Consider the following 17,578-nt stretch of genomic DNA (forward strand, 5'->3'; position numbering starts at 1 on the left):
TAGGCACGTCCTTTCGTCCACTAACCGCACGGTTTTGCGGTGCGGTCGCAAAGCACAGACACTAAACTTATTACAGTGAACATAGACGTCAATGAGCGAACGGGCAGATCATAACTTTGCGAAAATAAAGAAAGTTAACTTTTCACTCGAGGGAGGACTTGAACCAAGGACCTCTCGTTCCGCAGGTGCTCACGCTAACCACGGGACCACGGCGCTCCTAAGCACGCACTATCCTTGATGTTGTTTATCTTGGCATGGATTACTCAGTTTGTATATTTTGCTTGTTTTTTTCATAGTTCCACACAACTTCTTCCCGTTTTCCCGATTGATCTGTGTTCAGTTTATCAAGGCCTATCCACTGTGCCAACTTATAACTAAATCTGAGGGGGATGCGATGGGGAGGTTCCCTTGTTAGTGAAGTCCCCTCGTATGCTCGACGATATTGTAAGTACCCGCACTAATAAATTTTCGTTATCTGTTATCCATCCTGTTGTTGCACTTTTAATGAACAGATGTGTTCTTCTTCTTCTCCTTCGCCCTCCTACTTTGCCCTTACCCTTTCCTTTTTATTTTGCCCTTTCTCGCTTTTTCCGCCTGTTACAAAAATGCATCCGGAACGATTGGACCCTTTGGCTGCTACACTCTAGCTAGGCATGCCAGTTTTGACTGAACGTAGAATAATTTTTATGAGGCTGGTAATCTTTTCTTTGCCTGCAGTTACATGTCTGCAGCGTGGCACACATTGTAATGCCTGTACCACAGTACCGTACCACACCACTAGAGGGTTCAAAACGAAATGGCTTGGCCCGACGCAGCTGCAACACTTCTGCTGCTGTCGGAAATGATACCCCATGTTATCGATGCTCTGCGCCATTTAGTTATGGCCCTTCTGCCGGTGTGGTACGGTACTTTTCTTCTTCTTTTGCTACTGCCTTTAACCCTCATTGTGCGCAGGGTCGGCAGGGCTAAGTACAGCATTGGCACGGTTAATTTTTAAGGGGTAGGTGGGTGACCTTCCTGCCGCCACCCCCTACCCCCAGGACCGAAGTAATGTACCCCAGCTGTCTGCGTCTAGTGCAAATCGGGAAAGAGTGTGAATGTGTTGCAAATGTCTGCGAGTCGTGTAACTGAGGCGGGACGTGGCGACCAGCAAAGTATTCACCTATTAGGATGTGGAAAACCGCCTAAAAACCACATCCACGTCGTTAATCCGCCGGGCGGATTCGATCCGGGGCCGGCGCCCCTACCCGAGTCCAGGAAGCAGAGCGTTAGCGCTCTCGGCTACCCTGGCGGGTGGTGTGGTACGGTACTACGGCTCGCGAATTACAGTGTGTGCCATGGCTGCACACATATATCTGTGAACATACGCAAAATTAAATACTTAACATTGTTTTTTTTTTACAGATGAAACAACTTCATTTATATCCCTTTAGAGCTGTCTAGTCCAGAAAGCTTTATAGCTCGCTGAGTGCCTGACGCCAGACTGTTCCACAGGGCTGCACCCACACAGCCGCGGCCTGGTGCGCCTGCGGTCCCGCAACCCGTACGACGCGCCGCTCTTCTACCCCAATTACTTCGCGGACCCGCGCGACGTGCGCGCCATCGTGGAGGGCGCGCAGCTGGCGGTGCGCTTCTCCAGGACGCCGGCCATGCGCCGCTACGGGTCGCGTCTGCACGACGTGCCCATCCCGGGCTGCGAGCGGATACCCTTCGCCACCGACGCCTACTGGGAGTGCCAGCTGCGGCACTACACCATGCTCTTCCACCACCAGGTACACGTGCTTCCCTCTCTGCCCCAAATATACTACTAAACACTTATACGTTCTTCATCGAGTTTCCCGAATCCACCTTAAGCCGTCGGCACACGGACCGTGCATCCGAACGTTGAGTGTTGAGCGTGCCGAGTTCCTGACGTCATAGCGTGGAATAGTACTCTCTGGAGTCTGTCCCAACGTGAAGAGCAATATTTGGCATGTCAGATATTCTGACAAGGGAACCTCCCCATCGCACCCCCCTCAGATTTAGTTATAAGTTGGGACAGTGGATAGGCCTTGAAAAACTGAACACAGATCAATCGAGAAAACAGGAAGAAGTTGTGTGGAAGTATGAAAAAAATAAGCAAAATATACAAACTGAGTAGTCCATGCGGAATATAGGCAACATCAACGATAGTATGAACTCAGGAGCGCCGTGGTCCCGTGGTTAGCGTGAGCAGCTGCGGAACGAGAGGTCCTAGGTTCAAGTCTAGTTTTTTATATAATCAACTTCGCTCTCAAAAAATTCCAGGACATGTTCAGATTTGCTTGGACATATGCAGGATTTGACGGTTTACACACGGAAAAATTTGAAAATGTTAAAAACATATGTTTTGAGAGAGTACATGGAAAACTGCGACTGTGAAACTGTTGCATTCATTTGTTGCAGTTTATGTGACAAACTCTTATGTTTTCATCACTTTTTTGGGAGTGATTACCACATTCACAAGAAACCCTAAATCGGGCAAGGTAGAAGAATCTTTTTACCCGAATGAGATTTTCACTCTGCAGCGGAGTGTGCGCTGATATGAAACTTCCTGGCAGATTAAAACTGTGTGCCCGACCGAGACTCGAACTCGGGACCTTTGCCTTTCGCGGGCAAGTGCTCTACCAACTGAGCTACCGAAGCACGACTCACGGCCGGTACTCACAGCTTTACTTCTGCCAGTACCTCGTCTCCTACCTTCCAAACTTTACAGAAGCTCTCCTGCGAACCTAGCAGAACTAGCACTCCTGAAAGAAAGTAGTTTGGAAGGTAGGAGACGAGGTACTGGCAGAAGTACAGCTGTGAGTACCGGGCGTGAGTCGTGCTTCGGTAGCTTAGTTGGTAGAGCACTTGCCCGCGAAAGGCAAAGGTCCCGAGTTCGAGTCTCGGTCGGGCACACAGTTTTAATCTGCCAGGAAGTTTCATATCAGCGCACACTCCGCTGCAGAGTGAAAATCTCATTCTGGAAACATCCCCCAGGCTGTGGCTAAGCCATGTCTCCGCAATATCCTTTCTTTCAGGAGTGCTACTTCTGCTAGGTTCGCAGGAGAGCTTCTGTAAAGTTTGGAAGGTAGGAGACGAGGTACTGGCAGAAGTAAAGCTATGAGTACCGGGTGTCAGTCGTGCTTCGGTAGCTCAGTTGGTAGAGCACTTGCCCGCGAAAGGCAAAGGTCCCGAGTTCGAGTCTCGGTCGGGCACACAGTTTTAATCTGCCAGGAAGTTTCATCTGTTTACCCATTCGCCAAGTGTACAAGTTAGGTGGGTCGACAACGTATTCCTGTCATGTGACGCACATGCTGTCACCAGTGTCGTATAGACGTGTTTTCCTGTGGAGGAATCGGTTGACCTATCACCTTGCGATCAAATGTTTTCGGTTCCCATTGGAGAGGCACGTCCTTTCGTCTACTAATCGCACGGTTTTGCGGTGCGGTCGCACACAGACACTAAACTTATTACAGTGAATAAAGACGTCAATGAACGAATGGACAGATCATAACTTTCGAAAATAAACTATTCACTCGACGGAAGATTTGAACCAAGAACCTCTCGTTCCGCAGCTGCTCACGCTAACCACGGGACCACGGCGCTCCTGAGCTCACTTTCTCCTTGATGTTGCCTATCTTGCTTATGGACTACTCAGTTTGTATATTTTGCTTATTTTTTTCGTAGTTCCACACAACTTCTTCCTGTTTTCTCGATCGATCCGTGTTCAGTTTTTCAAGGCCTATCCACTGTGCCAGTTTATAACTAAATACGAAGGGGGTGCGATGTGTATGTTCCCTTGTGAGCATGCGTCTGAGCGTTGACCAATGAGATGGCACACCGCCACCTACGTCACAAGCACGCCGTCTCCCTTCAGCACAGAGCTGTGAGGCGCCATATTGGCATTCATTTCAAGCCTATATGTATATATGCCGTTTCTGAGCACCAGCAAATTGAGAATCATTGGTAAACCCGTTGTTAACTGTGTGATTCGTTCCAATAAAATAATGAGAAACATCATATTCGTGGCAAAAGAATTATTGTAACTTGCGTATTATGAGAGTAGGCTATTTGAAGACAGCGACACACAGAAGATCCAACCAAACGTATTGTTCTTGGTACAATTTTTTATACTTAAATTTCAATTAGTAACATATCTACGATTACGGTTTTCAGCAAGGGGTAACATAATGTGATTATATGCAGAAGACGTGATGTTGACTTCAACCGCCGGCACGGTAGCTCAGCGTGTTTGGTCGGAGAGCTGGGTGGCTTCTGTAATAAAAAAAACTGAGTGAAAGGGTCAACAACGAACATGAACGGATTTTATGTGACGTCCGCAACGACCAAACACAACGATCAGCAAACGAACAAAATGAGAAAAACGGAAAAATAGCGTAATGAGTAGCGTCACTGCCCAGTATTACGTTAGTAGACGGACGATGGTTCCCGTTTTGATACTTCCAATTTTTTTTCCTAACTTTCGTGTTTTTATTAGGTTGTGATACTTTATTATTAGTTTAATATATACTATAATATTTGATGTTATGTAAATATAAGTTCAACTTTTTTTGAGGGGTGACTTTGTTCGATTGGCTTAATCTACAGGACAGCTTGCGCTACTTCTATAAAGATATTTTGCTCCTTTTTCATTTACGCTCCGTAATTCACATGTTGCAAAGATTCTGCTACTGGGCAGGAACAGTGATCAAGTAAGACTGACCTTGGGTTTTACTATAATGTGGGAATGATGAAATAATGTTTATCTTATGCGGAGAAGTATTCCAAATTTGTACCGCACTGTTTGTAACGGAACTTTTATAAGCCTGTGTACTTATTGATTGGACATCGCACTTTCCTTTTCGTGGACGATGGTGGAAATGTGCGTTTTAATAGAGCTAACGTGGGAATTTTACGCACGCCCGTTGAGTAATCAGTGTGATTTACGAACTAGAAATATCCCTCAACTGCCGCTGGAGTGCGTTGCGATCGCGTATACCATGTTATGTTGGGGTTCAAGTACCGTATGCACGAGTCGCATCGTTCCTGAGCGTTCAGCAGCACGTTGAACTCGGCACGCTCAACGTTAACGTTCGACAGCACGGTCCGTGTGCCGACGGCTTTACAGTGTGTGGTGGAGCGTGTTTCTACTACTGTGAGACTGCTGTTGACCCCTGCTATGAAGGTCTGAACCCAGTGATGTATACAGAGAACAGATTGCTCCCCCATACGACCATGTGGAAAATCAAGACAAAGTCACGCGGTGGATATTATTCAACACCTGAACTTGAACAAGGGTGGCCCAATTAAACATGAAACACGGGTAACATAGCTTGCATAGAAATAATGAGGAAATGTCTCACCAAACCATCGAATGAAAGTATAGGTCACATTAAGGTACAGTTTATTTCTAAAAGGCATTGACTTGGCTCCCGAAATAATTATTAGATGCACAATGGCTGAAATGGATTACTGAACATGCAAGATGATACCGTGGGACGTGGTCGTGGAGCAAGGTAGGAACTGATAATAATGTCGTACAACTTGATATCTCCCCGTAAACTGCTAGTTATTGCTGAATTAATTAACGGATTAAGGGAAAGGCCCAGAAACGGACATCTGAGCACCAGTGCACTTGATATCTCCCCGTAAACTGGCAGTTATTGCTGAATTAATTAAAGAATTAAGGGAAAGGCCCAGAAACGAACATCTGAGCACCAGTACACTTTACCCTTGCCTAAGCGTATGTTCCCTTCAGATAGCTTTAGTGCGCGAATTAGAAGAGACTAAGAAACGTACTAACTCGAAACAAAAAAACAAAAACCTCCGTCTTTGCCTTGTCACGTCGTCCACAAATTCCGCTCCTGCTTACCATCGTTCTAAAACTCAGATGCAGACTGGCATCAACAATGGGCCACAAAGCAGAGTACCGAAATTCCATGTATTATCCAAGAGCCTCCGGGTTTTGAGTTACCACGTAAAACCTAGACAACTCTGAACAGAATACGGACCCAGCATAGTAGATGTGCCTATTTCCTGTACAAATGGGGCAAGAAATCGACGCCTTTCTGCTAACGTGATGAAATCCAAATCGTAAACTACATCACATAAGATTGCCCTCGAACAGCTTATGAAGGGAAACCTGAAGATTTGCTGCTGGCGACTCCAGAAGCAGTAGCCTGTATAAATATGTTAGATGTTTGTTTATAACCATAAATATTTCAATTTTAACTAATTGTATTGTCATTTTTGTCTTAACTGCTGTAAGACAAGTAAATAAATAAATCAGATGCAGAGAATAGCTGAAGTGGTAGCTGAAAACTACATGTTCGGCCCCGGCTTCTGTGATCGGCTCTGAAATACTCAAAACAACCATCAGCCAAAATGTCTGCTGAAAGGCCAGGCACTGACCGGGTACTGGTACTCCAAGTATTGCCTCTCTGAAGCTCTAAGACGAAGTGTTCACGAACATTTCTAAAAATCCTGCTTCTTCTATCAGCACCGGATTCTCTTCAGCCAATTACCTTTGACCTTTCAAATAACGTCCAATGAAGAATTAATAAAAAACCTATCTCCCTCTTCTTAGAGGAACTACTATGATTAATCAGTAATACACATTCCAGTCTAAGAGGGAGCAAGCCGAAATTCTCTCCCGCTATAAGTTTGGATTCACCCTTCCGCCAATCAAAATGGCTGCACGTAGGCACTCCCGAGGTTTCCTCCCCCTACAAAATTAACTTTGGAGAGCCAATCCTGTTCTCGCTTGTAAGGCTTGTGCATCAGTTACTGCTGATCCCTTCGCCTCCAGCAGATTTCTACCGCTCTCTGCCTTATGTTCCCCCATCGCCTTGCACATCCCTATCATTTTAGAAAGTGCTCTTCTCACTACGGCTCACAATGCCAGTTTACGACTAGCCGAGTTTGCCCTAGTCCCTACTGCTGTGGCCGACACCGGGGTGTCGTGGCTGTCCCAAAGAGCGTCTGTTGCTCAGTAAATATCTACCAGTGAGTCTGCCTTTTAGTAAAAGTACAGTTTTACGTCCCGTTTTCGATTCTACACCAGCGGCCCTCGTACGCTCACAGCCAGCCAGCCGATTCAGCTTACAGAAAAATTACACATATCTTTCCCCAACGTTTAGAAATGAAATGAAGAAATATTAATTATATTCACAATAATTGGTGTTTGCTTTATTTACTTGCATAATTTCATGCTTCGCTTGTGATTTGAATAGATTAGGCAGTCTAATTTGAATAGGAAGTTATTAATCAGGTCACAGAACAGTATTGGAAAAACTATTCCGAACACTACCACTAAGATCAGAGGACTGTCCAGAACCCTCTATATCAGTTCCTCCGATTTTACCGTCACGATTTTCTCTTACATTTATGTCAGAGGAAGTCTTAAGTTTCCATCGTTTTCGGAACTTACATTCTCGGAAATTAACGGTAGAAAGAATTCTTTAAATGAAACAACACGCTTACTGTTACCAGTCATCGTTTTATTTATTTTCATGACGCGTTTCAAAGGTCTAAGCCTCCATCATCGGGTGGATTTACATTAGTTAGTATGACATTTGTGTGTGTGTTGGGTTACGATGTTTTGGGGGAACTTGTGGTACTGCCGCCAGTGGTCGCAGGTTCCTTTCGCTGTCGTAACACATCACATGTATACTGTCACATTTGTAAACAAATATGGCGTCTGGAATCTCACACAGATGTCATACTAACTAATGTAAATCCACCCGATGATGGAGGTTTAAACCTTTGAAACGCATCGTGGAAATAAATAAAACGGTGACTGGTAACAGTACACGTGTTGTTTCATTTTAATGTCAATAACAGTCACGGTAAAGCCTAACCTACAATGTTCGCATTTAAAGAAAGAATTCTATTTACCACCTTGGTTGTTATGCAATCGCTATCATTTATACCACACGATTATCTGTTTCATTTTCGAGTACTCCTCCTATCGTCCTGATTTTACACCGTCACCCTTTGCGGCTACGCACTTGTGCCTCTTTCATTTTAGTATTAATCGCTGTGATGGTAGGCACGAGCGAGAACAACGTGAAAGATTTACAATTAACATTACAACAGATTTCCTATGCCGCACTCGTTATGAATTAACTTTCCCATGTGATAGTTCTTACCAGTCTCGCCAAACTAGCAAATCTTCCGACTGCTGTTTGACTTTCTTCATGTATCACAGATTTTATATAGTTCATTTTACCTTCACAAATCCGTGAGACACTTACAATGAGAGTCTACTAGGCTGTCTTGAGTTCTCAATCTCTTCAATCTAGATGTCTACCTCAATTCCTAGATTTGTGCCTTGTACGATTGATCGGAAAATTAAAGGAGATTATCTTCAAAAAAAGCTCGATAACAATAAAAAAATGAAATGATCGTATAGCATTTATTGGCCGGGATATCCCCTTCCGGTTTCGGTCGCCGTATTACAAGTCTTTTTAGTTGACGGGCAGTTCGATACCTTGCGTGTCAGTGATGATGAAAATGATTGTGAAAAACACACAACACCACAACTGCCGGGAAATCGAACCCGGGCCCGCTTGCGTGGTAGGCGGTAACGCTACTGCTGCGTTACGGAGGCGGACGCTAACAATAAAAAATATGAAAGAAACATGTAAGGGAACAAAATTAATAAACTAACTTCAGCAGAGGAAATAAACGAATAGAAACAGAACTACAAAATAAGAGAATGAATTTTCACTCTGCAGCGTAGGGTGGGTTGATTTTAAACTTTCTGCCAAATTAAAACTGTCTGCTGGCGGACCGTGGTTCGAACCTGGGACCTTTGCCTTTCTTGGGCAATTGTTTTACCGACCGAAGGCGACTGAGGACCTACCCTCACAGCTATACTGCCGCCTTTGTTTAATTTAACACAGCTGGAGTCTGCGTCAATTTAGCAAATTATAATTTATGTTTTGTCACACTTATGAACACTTCCCGAAAGATTTAATTTGTAGCGTGTTGTAATCTCCCCCCTCCTTCCTAATTCCAGTTGTTGGCCACAATAAGCAAAGTCTTTTATGAAAAATTTGAGAGGAGCGAAGATTACAATAAACTTTCTAGTCTACTTAGCTTTTCGTGTAGAGTTGGCTCCAGTTCTTCTTGTCTAGGGGTTTGATTCTTGAAGCTGAAGTTCTCACACTTTAAGTCGTCATGGTTGAATTGATCTAAATAAATTGAAGATTGTTGTTGCACAGTTTTTGTTGATACGTTAACGTATTTTGTCACATTTTAGTATATCACACAGTCTTTTGAATTTTCACATTAACATAGCCGAAATTACATTCTTCGCCCAGAATACAAAAATACATATTCTTACTACTACCACACTCTGCGGTAATAACCATATTCCAAGGGGTTTACAGTTTTTCTTGACAAATGAATTTCTATTAATTTCCATTTGTATTTCATAAATGAAACCAGAAATAAACATAGTAAACAGTACTAGAATGTTTAATTAGTTCAATAATGGCTCTGAGCACTATGGGACTCAACTGCTGAGGTCATTAGTCCCCTAGAACTTAGAACTAGTTAAACCTAACTAACCTAAGGACATCACAAACATCCATGCCCGAGGCAGGATTCGAACCTGCGACCGTAGCGGTCTTGCGGTTCCAGACTGCAGCGCCTTTAACCGCACGGCCACTTCGGCCGGCTGCGTAATTAGTAATATAAATTTTAAGTGTGCCAAATAATTTCAAATGTTTCTAAAAAAGATAATTGTAACTGTACATTCAGAACTAGTAATTATTGATTGTAATATCGAGAATAAAGTAATTTCTTTTCATACATTTTAGCTTGAAATATAACGTATTGTGTATAAAATTATATGCAAGTTTTTAGAAAAGGAGTTGAGATAATACTGATATGTCTAAAATTTGAAGAATAGTACTGGTAGCGACAACTACTGTCGAAGAAAAGTAATGCTGGAGGAGGATGTCCCGTCACAGTATCCCTCTCAATTCTGCTATCGAGAATTCTGCTTTTCAGTTTTCTATTACCACATCCTACTCTACATCAAAATACCAAGACCACAATATGTTTGCTACCTGGCATTCTCTTCTATAGCAGATGAAATGATTCAGAGTTTTGTCTCTGTGTTGGTTGGATGGATGGCCGTTTGCTGCTCAGACCTACATTCGTTGATTACTTCTCCAGACCCTTCATCTTCTCTCAGTCTGTGCGCGTGTTCAGTAACCGTCTCCCGTCTCTCGTACAAGTCACCCTCTCTTCTTCTGACATGTCTTCCCCCTGCTTCAGCAATCATTTGCTCCGTAGCATGAAACCACACGATTAGCTGCGCCGAAATTGTTTGTAACAATCATCTTGGATTAGTATACAAGATCTCTTGAGCTCTTTAAAGACATCGCTCTTGAACCCAGGTCATTAATATGGCTAGGAAAATTGCTATGGTACAGTGGGCTTGTTATTCCCGCTATCTGTGACACTGCAAAAGTTCCCAGGGCTCCCCATGCAACTACAGTAAGTCGGCTAGAGCATCAGATTATCAAAAGTTCACGAGGAGATTCTCACTATCGCCATCTAGCTTCCACACCCCGTCGATCGTTTCGATGTAAATTCCAGGGTCAGCAGCTGATTTTCTTTCATATCAGGTATTAGAAATAGACTTTTCATGCTGTTCACCAATCCTGTAACTCTTCCTTAGTTAACAAATATGGTCAGCGAATAGTGTCATTGTTAATAAATATTGTCACCGAATATTATCATTGATATCGCTTCATCTTGAATTTGATTCCCAATTCTGAATAGTTGTACAAAGATAGATGGACAAGTTGCGACACAGTCACAATAAAATTTATGGATGTACATCTTACTGCGTGGACTACGGACATCAGCTGGCGATATACATGAGAAAAAGTACCACCACAGCTGTGTCTCGAGAATGCCTTTATTCTATCACACGACCAGCTTCGGCGGCACATTACCGCCATCATCAAACCCTATCACTGCCAAAGGAGTATGCCACTGCCATGGCATTGGAGACAACACGATGTCGAGTATAGACTCCTGATGAAAGCTAGCCTAAGTTTGCTAGTGACAAGGATCCGATAGTAAATGCGCTAAGGAAACCAAATACTCCTTTGTCAGTGGTGGGGCCAGAGATGGCGATAATTTGCCGCAAAAACTATGGTGTGATAGGATAAAGACATTCTCAAGACACAGCTGTGGTGGTACTTTTTCTCATATGTTCACAGTAAAATATTCCAGAGATCCAGAACTTATTTGATTGTTGGTTGATTTGGGGAAGGGGACCAAACAGCGAGGTCATCGGTCCCATCGGATTAGGGAAGGATGGGGAATCATCCCAGCATTTCCCTGAAGCGATTTAAGGAAATCACGGAAAACCTAATCAGGATGTCCGGGCGCGGAATTGAATTGCTGTCCTCCCGAATGCGAATCCAATATGCGCCACCTCGCTCGCTTTATTTGGCAGTAAATCCAGTAATAGACCATAAATCTTTATCAGTCAGGTTACTAATTTCGATCAACAATCACCATCTTGTTTCCTCAAAGTGTCAACATATGCGTCGCAATGGATGTTCACGGTACTCAAAATTGTAACTTTGTAACGAAGTTGTATGGCTAATTATTATGATTGTACTATCTATACAGGGTGCATTGGGAGGAAAGGTACATGCTTTGACGGGTGATGGTATTTGTGATTATGAACAAGAAACTTCGTATGGACTTAAGCCCTTTTCTGGTTGGTTTAGAGATAAAGCACATTTAATGTAATTTTTTTTATTTTCTGTATTAATGAACATTTTCACTGTTTTAACGTACCACAGTACTGTGGAGGAAGCTGAGGCAAATAGTTTGATACAGGGCACTTGTGTTCTGTCATGTCGAGCCAGCTACCTCAAATTCGGTTACAAAAAGTACCTACGCTACAACGCATGCGCGTAGCCCAAATTTTCATTATTCTTACGGTCTCTAGCCACAAATTATTAGTCCTAGAGAAAAAAATGAATTGGACTCTTTTGTGGGAAATTTAATGAAGGTACAACGACTATATACACGATATGTGTACACTACTGACCACTAAAATTGCTACACCACGGAGATGACGTGCTACAGATGAGAAATTTAATCGACAGGAAGAAGATACTGTGATATGCAAATGATTAGCTTTTCAGAGCATTCACACAAGGTTGGCGCCGGTGGTGACACCTACAACGTGCTGACATGAGGAAAGTTTCCAACCGATTTCTCATACACAAACAGCAGTTGACCGGCGTTGCCTGGTGAACCGTTGTTGTGATGCCTCGTGTAAGGAGGACAAATGGGTACCATGACGTTTCCGACTTTGATAAAGGATTGTAGCCTATCGCGTTTGCGGTTTATAGTATCGAGAGATTGCTGCTCGCGTTGGTCGAGATCCAGTGACTGTTAGCAGAATACGGAATCGGTGGGTTCAGGAGGGTAATACGGAACGTCGTGCTGGATCCCAATGGCCTCGTATCACTAGCAGTCGAGATGACAGGCATCTTATCCGCATGGCTGTAACGGATCGTGCAGCCACGTCTCGATCGCTGAGTCAACAGATGGGGGGCATTTGCAAGACAACAACCATCTGCACGAACAGTTCGACGACGTTTGCAGCAGCATGGACTATCAGCTCGGAGACCATGGCTGCGGTTACCCTCTACGCTGCATCACAGACAGGAGCGCCTACGACGGTGTACTCAACGACGAACCTGGGTGCACGAACGGCAAAACGTCATTTTTTCGGATGAATCCAGGTTCTGTTTACAGCATCATGATGGTCGCATCCGTGTTTGGCGACATCGCGGTGAACGCACATTGGAAGCGTGGAGTCATCATCGCCATACTGGCGTATCACCCGGCGTGATGGTATGGGGTGCCATTGGTTACAAGTCTCGGTCACCTCTTGTTCGCATTGACGGCACTTTGAACAGTGGACGTTACATTTCAGATGTGTTACGACCCATGGCTCTACCCTTCATTCGATCCCTGCGAAACCCTACATTTCAGCAGGATAATGCCCGACCGCATTTTGCAGGTCCTGTACGGGCCTTTCTAGATACGGAAAATGTTCGACTGCTGCCTTGACCAGCACAGTCTCCAAACTCCAAATCTCTCACCAATTGAAAAGTCTGGTCAATGGTGGCCGAGTAACTGGCTGGTCATAATACGCCAGTCACTACTCTTGATGAACTGTGGTATCGTGTTGAAGCTGCATGGGCAGCTGTAACTGTACGCGCCATGCAAGCTCTGTTTGACTCAATGCCCAGGCGTATCAAGGCCGTTATCATGGCCAGAGGTGATTGTTCTGGGTACTGATTTGTCAGGATCTATGCACCCAAATTGCGTGAAACTGTAATAACATTGCAGTTCCAGTATAATATATTTGTCCAATGAATACCGGTTTATCATCTGCATTTCTTCTTGGTGTAGCAATTTTAATGGCCAGTAGTGTAGTATACCGCATCGCCTATGATCGGAAGATGGTAATCGTTGATCTAAGTTTTTAGCGTGACTGATAAACAGTTGTGGTCTGTTAATGGATTTATAATCAAATAAAAAGATAGGACCCTTTCCGTCTGTGGAAGTTATCGGAGAGAAAAAGCACCAGGAAGGAATTTATAGGAAGCTCACTTTTTGTTTGCGTTGGATCTGTAAGCGCACGCTGAGGCCTAAGACTTTGAGGCCTAGCCATTAGCGTGATGTTCCTTCGCTAGATCCGATAACGGAGAATATTTAAGCAGCCACGAAGAAGCTAACTGCTCAACGCTCTCACAACACTAGCGCACTTTATAGGATATTCTTAATTTCTGTTTGGTAAACTTCTTTCAACATCGCCTGCAGCCTTTGCTCTCCTCCGTCCTTTCTTCCTGTAGGGGGATATTACGCAACTTGAGCTGTTATTTAACGTCGCCGTGGTGGCTGCCTGACTTTGACGTAGCACCTCCTGACACGCTACTCTACGTAACCACCTGTAAACGACGGCGCGCTGGCTTCTGGCCAAACCCGATACAGTGTAACTAACGGGCTAAAATTACTTCGTCGCTAGCTACCGCGCTATCGCACTCAAGACAATAACTCGGCACTGACTGGGCGCACTAATTGGAAATAGTTCTTGATCGGCAAAGTTGTTTTGATGTCTCTTTCGGAAACGACATCTAGTAACTCTAAATCTTCTGGGCGTAATTTCAGGCCCTGGAATGCAAATAGTTGTGCATTACGTCGTCCGTTGGAGCCATGTAGCGACGTTACGCAATGGCTAACGTACTGGGATGATATTCTGGACGAGGAGTATCAAGTATCTGCGCGGCAGTAGCGATTTAAGTTTTCTGTAATTTTTCGCGACAGTTATAGGCCAAAAATTCTTGCGTTGTTGAAAGCGGAACTTCACCCAAGTCCTCAGTTCTCGTTAATTTTTCTTTCCTGTCAATTAGCGGAAGTTATATTGCAATGTGTAGAATGTATTTTGATTTCTGATCAGTAGCAGATTAGAGGTTGAGAATTCCACTGTTCTGTAACTGGAGCTGCGCTCTACCAAAACTGCGGTTGGGTAGATTTCATTCACTACATAAATGACGTTGTAAAAGGTAGGATTATCGGCAGTAATGGTAGCTCTGGTAGGGAAAGGAACATAAATGGATATGAGAGAAACTGGAAGCCGACGACTTCTCTTTGTTTTTTGTTCGTTTAGTTCTTTGTTTTGCACATAATTAGAATCGCACATCATTCAGTGTTAGTGCACAACGTATTTTATATCCTTATTGAATATAAATCGCAATTTGTGAGTAATAAAAACTAGTTGATCGCGTAACTTCTGCGCTTTAATTTAACCAAAGCAATTACTTTTGATGCGAGTACTGTTAACATACACAAACATAAAAGATATTTATGATTATTGTTTTTATTTTGTACTCGATAGAACGTTCTTTATCACGATCAAGTTTCCTGTTATTATTGATAAATGCGAAAGTTGTTTATGAATAATAGAAACACGTTTTACGTAAATTCAACAAAATATTGAAGTGATGTTTGATTTATTTGTGTTTTGCAGTTTTGTTTTTATTTTGCCTTTTTGTTGAGGAAATTGCGTTTTCTAGCGCTACATGATGACTCTGTATTGTTTTCTTTATTTTTGTCACAACATCCTTCATATTTACGTTTAAAAGGATATAAAACTTGTTACCAAATATTAAACGTTGAAGTTTGATTTCTGGGGCCCTCAACTCCGCGGTCATCAGCGCCTTAAATGTTCAATACACTTAGGTGCAAATGATAATACTTAGGCAGTTGTAGCCGTGTATCATCAAATAAAACAAAACAGATTTAAAAAATGGTCGCGTTACTGCACAAAATTTTTACGGGAGTCAGATTGCACGCAATATTCACATTATGAGATGTTATTAATAACATACACACATCAGTCGGTTCTGCTAAGAAATCCATAAATGAAGTAGAAGAATTTGGCCGTTAATAAATCCTTTAGATTCTTTTCAAACTGAACTGGCATGTTATCGAAAATATGTACAGCTGAATAGTGGACACCTTTCCGAACTAAAGTACGTGACTTCAAATTTTTGTGAAAGTTATTCTTATTTCTGGAGCTGATTCCATGAACTCAGCTGTTGGTCTGAAAAAAAATAGTATATATTTAATTACAAATTTCATTAAGGCATAAATATATTGGGAAGCAGTAGTCAGTAACTTCATTTCCGTAAAAAGTTCTCTGCAGGACATTCTCGAGCTCTTATTGCACGTTTTGGGCTCGAAAAACTTTAGCTTGGCTTAATGAATTAGCCCAGAACACAATGTTTACTTGTAAGTAACAGACTGGAGGATAACTATGTAGAACAAAAACGTTCCGTAGGTTACCTGACCCTTTATGTACCCCCATTCATTTTGTGGACGGTTGACCGCTTCCGTTTTTAGCAGAATCTAGTAAGACACTGATTGCCTACACAAAGAAAGCGATCGCTATGAGGTAGCACCCGACAGGTATGCAACAAACCTGACAAACAGGTAACGAAGGTACAACCTTAACTGACAAAAACTACAAGAAGAACTACACTAGTCTACGCTTACTTACTACAGTGTACGGTAGCCTACGGTGGCTTTAGAACTCTATATATATAACACATTTATGTAGACGTTTGATGATGGGAACAGGTTAATGAAGCTGGCTTCAATAAAGAAAGATACTGTATGGAATAACATACTGTAGGTGCTTCGTACACTACGCAACACAATTAAACGATAACTTTTTTGAAGCCCTGTAATTGTCTACCACTGCGACGAATACATTTGGCTTAACGATGCCTACAACATTGCTCTGTAATGCTGCAGCAGCGAGACGCCCTGCTACATCACTCTGGTGATCAGCGATGCTTCAGACTGCAAGGTGCGGAAAAGGCCCGAGCCCAGTTCATGTGGGCTCTGATGCTGGCTATCGACGTCACATTGGCACCAAACACCAACACAACACCACTGTGGAAGGTGGGAAGATCGTCACAGCCCTTCTTAGCCATATTTCACCTCTTCGTTTGACGCCTCTGCACTGTAGATCAGAACAGCAGGTATCGTATGGGTAGCCGAGAAAAACATTTCAAACACACCGCCACTCAGAATCGCCAAGAAAAGACCTCAGGCAGTGGCATAAAGGCGTCAATGAAATCATCCCTCCCATAAGGGCGCTCATTTCGCTCTCAAAAACGACTGTTTGCAGTGCGATACACAACACGAAGACGTTCGTGGCAAATTTTGCCATTGGTAAGACCACCGCGGACAATTCAGCCCTTGTGTAAGGACATCGTGGGCCTGATATCCCACCGGACGTGAACTCACCGCTTTGGATTACAATGCGCTCTCGAGCTTTGCTTTGGTATGCAGAGTGGAACCACTATGGACCGTTCAGAACCATTCGATGAAATTTAAATGTGAGTTACGAATTCCTTAGAAGACATCTCGATTAGTTTATAAAGGTTGACAGTTTTCTGGCCCAGTTCTTTCCAGAGAGATGTTTCAGTCTCCAGAAATATCGTAATACGCGATCATAAAACGTGTGCCGACATCGTACAACAGACTGAAATCAGCGATATATACCTCTGGTTGTGTTCGTGTGTTCGACGGCCTTTCTTGGAAAGGGGAAAGAACTGCGCGTATTTCCACAGTGGAAGCGCTTTGATCTCTCAGCAGCCTACGGGATTTCTTTTTATCTTTTTGAAAGAAGGTGTAGCAGTCTAGGCTATCTGATCAGAAGTATCCTGGCACCTATTAGTGGACGTTAATACGAGGCATGTCCTCCCTTCGACTTTATGATGGCTCGGCTCTGCTGGGGGCAGGTTCAGTGGGGGAATAGCGTTTCTTTCTGCATCAAAATCCGAAACCAGTGAAGTTAGTGATTTATTTATTCTTCATAATTACAGTTTAATAAGCCACAGCTGCAAAATACTAACAAGAATTCTTTACAGACGAATGGAAAAACTAGTGGAAGCCGACCTCGGGGAAGATCAGTTTGGATTCCGTAGAAATACTGGAACACGTG

General features: G+C 43.3%; 1 protein-coding gene across 1 annotated transcript in view; it reads left to right on the top strand.

The window, feature by feature from the left end:
• Positions 1–17,578, top strand: part of LOC126418926 (glucose dehydrogenase [FAD, quinone]-like) — a 669,636-nt gene that overhangs the window by 526,757 nt on the left and 125,301 nt on the right. The window contains exon 9 of the mRNA XM_050085953.1: positions 1,495–1,772. Within this exon, the coding sequence (XP_049941910.1) occupies positions 1,495–1,772 (278 nt within the window). The remainder of the gene's footprint in view (positions 1–1,494; positions 1,773–17,578) is intronic.

This window comes from Schistocerca serialis, chromosome 9 (assembly GCF_023864345.2).
Source record: "Schistocerca serialis cubense isolate TAMUIC-IGC-003099 chromosome 9, iqSchSeri2.2, whole genome shotgun sequence".
Classification (NCBI taxonomy): Eukaryota; Metazoa; Arthropoda; class Insecta; order Orthoptera; family Acrididae; genus Schistocerca; species Schistocerca serialis.